General features: G+C 34.3%; 1 protein-coding gene across 1 annotated transcript; it reads left to right on the plus strand.

The window, feature by feature from the left end:
• Window positions 1-2,746: 2,746 nt before the first annotated feature.
• On the plus strand, window positions 2,747-4,346 carry irak1bp1 (interleukin-1 receptor-associated kinase 1 binding protein 1). The gene is made up of 4 exons (XM_073823818.1): window positions 2,747-3,040; window positions 3,119-3,184; window positions 3,269-3,399; window positions 3,967-4,346. The coding sequence occupies exons 1-4, from the start codon at window positions 2,747-2,749 to the stop codon at window positions 4,220-4,222; spliced, it is 747 nt and encodes a 248-aa protein (XP_073679919.1). The 3' UTR covers window positions 4,223-4,346.
• Window positions 4,347-6,084: the final 1,738 nt, after the last annotated feature.

Here is a 6,084-nt window from a genome sequence, read left to right on the forward strand (position 1 = left end):
CCAGGAACACGAAAGACAAGTCCAAACGCATTTTCCCAGGGCTCACAGTGAGCGGGCACTTTGGAGACCAACCACTGCCAATCAATGAGCGAGAGGTCAGGTGGACAGAGGTGTCACATGACATCACAGACAGGTGGACTACGCAGGTGATCTCTGATGAAAATTAAATTACCGAAACCATTTCTTGGTGAATTTATGTAGCTTTGTAGTATTACTAATGGGGGAAAGAAGCCAGTGTATCAAATTTAACACCAAAGCAATGCAATAAAATAAATTTTAATGTTAAGATGTTAAAGTAATGTGCCCTTAAATAGAACAGATTCGCTATGACTGACACAGAGGTCATTTCTTTTAACTCCATGTAGGCCACAGAGAGAGAGGGATAAAGAGTTTATGTTATTTTTCATTTCCTGGGAATTGGCCTTGTTTCCCCAGCTCGACTGCTGCGCTTCCGTACGCAACTTATCGGATCGCTTATCAGTCCGTTTGAAGAGCTCAGTGTCTCCGAACCCCACGCCTGCGCCCACGATCCCAGCTTGAACATTAAATATTCCTTCCTTCAACAGAATGGCGGCGGTCCAGAGTCAAAGCCCACACGGCTAAGCAAATAAAAGAAGCCATTGCATGTATCTTGGCAAAGACACATCATCAGATAAACAGTTTCAAAAAGCTAACACAGAACTATGTGCAACCCGAGACAATATCAACAAATACGTCCCGAGCATTTTCGGAACGATATTAGACAGAGGGCTTTATGGTTTAATACAAACAAACAGACGGGCTTTCAGGCTTTCATGCATGAATCATAGTCTGCCTTTAATTCTTTCTAATATGTACAATAATAATCAGAATATAACAATGAAAATATTCTATTCTTTTTGATGGCACATGTAAAAAAAAAAAAAAAAAAACGTTTTGTGCTTAATACAAACATTTATGAAATATGTTTTCAAAAAATGTATGAGAATGAACTGCGTTAGCGTATGATTCGAACATAAATCAGTAAATAGGTTTGGGTATAAAACAAACAAAATTTACAATGTTTTAAAATAGCCTATGTCTAATTTAAAAAAAAAAAAAAAAAAGTATATATATATATATTTATAGTTGAACAGTAAGGTTTTTAATGTTTTTTTAAAGAAGTCTCTTCTGCCTGCATTTATTTGATTCAAAATACTGCAAAACTAGTAATATTGTCAAATATTTTTACTATTTAAAATAACTGCTTTTTATTTGAATTTATTTTAAAATTTATTTTAGAATTTTTCTCTGTGATCAAACTAAATTTTCTTCAGCGTCACATGATCCTTCAGAAATCATTCTAATATGCTGATTTTCTGTTCAAGAGACATTTTATTATTATTATTATCAATATTTAAAACAGTTAAGCACATTCTTTCAGGATTTTTTGATCAGCATTTATCTGAAATAAAAAAGCTGTTGTAACATTATACATTCAGAAGCTTAGGGTCAGTATTTATTTATTTTTATTTTTGGGGGGAGGGGGGGGAATTACAGAAATTAATACTTTTATTTAGCAAGGATGCTTTAAAGTGATCAAAGGTGATGATAAAGACATTTATAATGTTACAAGATTTCTATTTCAGATAAATGCTGTTCTTCTGAACTTTTTATTCATAAAATAAACCTGAAAAAAATTCTACTCGTCTGTTTTCAACATTATAATAATACATGTTTTTTTAAGCAGTAAATCAGAATATTAGAATGATTTCTGAAGGATCATGTGACTAGAGTAATTATGCTAAAAATTCAGCTTTAAAAATCACATTAATAAATTACATTAAAATATATTCAAATAGAAAACAGTTAATTTAAATATTTAAAATATTTCAAACTTTTACTGTTTTGCTGTACTTTGGATCAAATAAATGCAGGCTGGGTGAGCAGAAGAGACTTCTTTAAAAAACAAAAAATCGTACTGTTCAAAAACGTTTGACTGGTAGTATTTATACTTATACTTTAATTTAAAATTTAAAGAATAATTAAAACCTACCGCATGCTTATTTTGAAAAATAAAATAATTTTCCAGCTTAAGCTGTTACACTGAATACGGAGTCAAAAACCTGTTTAGGGGTAAAAACCTAAAACTAAAACATTTATTTAAAAATAGGGATGAAGAGTCCTTTTTATAATGTGATGTATAAACTGACAAAATTGTAATAACTTCAACATGTACCCCAATACCCCTTAACTGCAAAAAGAAAAAAGTTTTTATTTAATGTTCCTACTGTGATATCATACTTACATTTGATTTACTACTTACACATCTAAATTACAATTACTCGAAATATTTTCAAATAATATAGAGTTTTGGAATTAACTAATTTTTTATGTAACAAAATTAAGTCTCTCTTACTTTTCTGAGGAAAATACATGTGTTTTGTCAAACGCTCTGTGCAAAATGTGTCCATCTATGAATGGAGTCATGACCAGTTTTTTAATCTGTGCTGCCCTCTGTTGGTCAGTTCTAAAAAAATAATTTGCTTTCAAACGCTAGAAGAGTAAAATAAAGCATATTTTAAACTGTTTGAACGATTGTAACTACTTGAAATGTACAGACTGAAATTCGAGAGTGCTCCTACGTACCAACACAAGAGTTTGACACATTTCAGATATTGCTTTTGTGACGCACAACACGCTTTGACGTTACAATAACAACGACGACGACGTTTCCCGCCGTGCACTGGACACGTTACCATAGCGCCACGTTGGTTTACCAACAAACATGGCGCACAGCCCGTCTCGTGTCTTTGCTACAGTTTCACCGACTGCTGGAGATGTTTACCGAGACGAAATCGAATCGGCGTTTAACCGGGGCCGCAAGCAAACACCTTTACACACTCAAAGCAACGTAAGAGTGGTTCAGATGACGGGCTGCGCGGAGTTATCGTGTTCTCCGGACCGCGCCACTGTTACCATCAGCGTCAAAAACAGTAAAGAAAATGTTAACGACGTGACTAACAGCGTTACCCGAAGACTGGAATACATACTACAGACTGTGAGACAGCATGACGCCAAGGTGCTATTTCATTTAAATTTGTGTGTTTCTAAAGAAAGAGAGAACCAGCAGTCCTAATAGTTTTTTTTTTCCAAACAGGAAGAAAACATAACTGTGACCAAGCATTTACAAAGAGTGGAAGAACTCTTCCACATGCAAGCTGAGGTACGATGGATAGTTGTTGTATGTGTCCTATTTGACCTGTTTTATAATATATTTACTTTTTAATTTTTCATTTTGTCTGTGCAGGTGCTTGTGGTGTTTTCAGACTTTGAGAAGATGCAACAAGCTCGCTCAGTTTTGATTGAAAAACTTGACAAAAGCGTTTGTGTTGGGGACCCTCACTACAGTCACAGTGCCGAAAGTCTCGGTTTGTTAAGGTGAACAATGCTTGAACAATGTCAGTCCTCATATGTGACCCCCTGGACCACAAAACATAAGGGTCAATTTTTTTTAAATTGAGATTTATACATAATTTGAAAGCTGAATAAATAAACTTTCCATTGATGTATGGTTTGTTAGGATAGTAGAATATTGGTTGAGATACAACTCTTTAAAAAATCTGGAATCTGTGTGTGCAAAAACTCTAAATACTGAGAAAATTGCCTTTAAAGTAGTCCAAATGAAGTTCTTAGCAATGCATATTACTAAGCAAAAATTAAGTTTTGATATATTTACAGTAGAAAATGTACTAAATATCTTAATGGAACATGATCTTTACATAACATACTGATGATTTTTGGCATAAAAGAAAAATCGATCATTTTAACCCATTCAATGTATTTTTGGTTATTGCTACAAATATACCTGTGCTACTTTAGACTGGTTTTGTGGTCCATTGTCACATATCAACCTTCACTGTTAGCCGGAACATAGCTTTGTTATATAGAATTATTGAATACGCCTGTTTGAAAGGGTGTCTAAACATTTTTTGGTCTATTCTGCAGACGGCGAGTATGTTTGGAAGCTGTGGACAACGCCCGGCTAAAAGCCAGCGAGGCGTGTTGCATTCTGGGACAAGCTCTGGGACGCCCACTGCTTGTACGCGAGGAGGAATCACGAGAGTGGACCAGCGGCCAGCAGGAAGTGACTGGCTCTTCTCTAACACCACATCAAACTGGAATTACATTAGTCTCTGCCTCTTCACGTGTGTTTGTGACATTTGAATTGCGACTGAAGGACAGCAACAGGAGGAAATTTTGAAGTTTCTGTTTAGCAATAATAATAATAGTACGTTTTTTCATTTATTTGCCGTTTTAACCTGTAAACACATAGTCCTATGGTGTGACCACTGTCATTCACAAAAGGCCTAAAAATAAAGATACAATTTTCTACTGGTGTTTATGGTCTCCATATACCAAAGTACATTGAATAGCACTGGGTGCAGCTCATAAGATTATGCTAACATTTGTTCCAAACATTGATAAAAAGCAATGTTGAATTCTGAAAGTGTAATGAATGAGTTAGATGAGCCTGTGTTTGAATAGGGAATTAGGGAATGCATACTTTCATATTGATGTATGTGTCTTGAACACAAAATGGATGACATCATTGTATGTTTCCACTAGAAACCACTCTCTCATGGTCATTTATAATGTCATTTCTGACAACAGCATATGGCTAGACATGTGCTAAACAAATAGAAAGATCTTACTCACTGCCTCTATCATGTTTTGTTTCTAAAGTCGCAATAGATGTTAGGGAAAAAGTAAAATAGTGTAAAATATGCTACTTGTTTTTGTGTTGCTCCACCCATCTTTATATTCTTTTACATTTGTTTTGACAGATCTGTCTTCATGACACTGAACAAAACAGTTACACCTTGCGCTGCCCATTTAAAATATAACATGTGTTTACTACCTGCCCTGGTAATAGTTGTCAATTCATGTGTGACCTAAACAGATTCATTTAGGCTTTGTGAAAGTGGATGTCTAAGTAAACTTGATTATTGTTGCCTATAAATAACATCAAGCAAGCAATAAATAAATGTGACCCTGGACCACAAAACTAGTCGTAAGTAGCACGGGTATATTTGTAGAAACAGCTAACAATACATCGTATGGGTCAAAATTATCGATTTTTCTTATTATTAGGTAAAGATCATGTTCCATTAAGATATTTTGTTAATTTTCTACTGTAAATATATAAAAACTTAATTTTTGATCAGTAATATGCACTGTTAAGAACTTCATTTGGACAACTTTAAAGGCAATATTCTCAGTATTTTGATTTCAAAATAAAATTTCTCAGATTCCAGATTTCAAATAGTTGTATCTTGGCCGAATACTTTCCTATCCTAACAAATCATTCAACAATGGAAATCTTATTTATTCAGCTTTAGATGATGTATAAATCTCAGTATCAAAAAAGTGACCCTTATGACTGGTTTTGTGGTCCAGGGTCACATGTGCATAATTTAACAAAAAAAAAATACACAATGGACAGGAAAAGACAAAAAAACACAAGCACAAAACAAGGATAATCATGATTAAAATACTGAAAATCATAAAGAGCAAAACAAGGGGTTTAAAACACAATATAGGCCACAGGTAAACTCCCAACTTCCAAAAAAAAAAAGCCCAACGAGGCCTACAAATATGAAGTTTCCAAACAACCTCAATAACACCAACTTAAACATCACAACACAGCTCTTACATGTCTTTAAAGAGAAGTGTGAAAAGGCATAAGTAGTTTACACTCAATAAAAGGTCCAAAACATTAGAAACACTTTTAAGGTGAAGTTTAGTTTAACGTTACCTGTCGAAAATAAACTCAAGTTCGTCGTATCAGCTGAAACCCAAACACTCGATCAAATTCCTACATCTTGTAAAACCGCTGCGAATGTTTACACTTGTTTTACTGTGTTTACTTGTCTGAAATGTGTATTTTGGTAAGTTTTCGAGATTTACTTGCACGTCTGTAACAGAATCTTGTTTTTTGTTGTTGTTGTTGTTGTTGTTGTTGTTTTTTTGTAGTTAAGGCCGCTTCTGAAACACTGCTTCGTGAAGCTGCTGCTTCTTTTTCTTCTTCTTGTATCGTTTATTGGCGGTTGACAAGCCAACTTA

Source organism: Garra rufa, chromosome 18 (assembly GCF_049309525.1).
Source record: "Garra rufa chromosome 18, GarRuf1.0, whole genome shotgun sequence".
Lineage (NCBI taxonomy): Eukaryota > Metazoa > Chordata > Actinopteri > Cypriniformes > Cyprinidae > Garra > Garra rufa.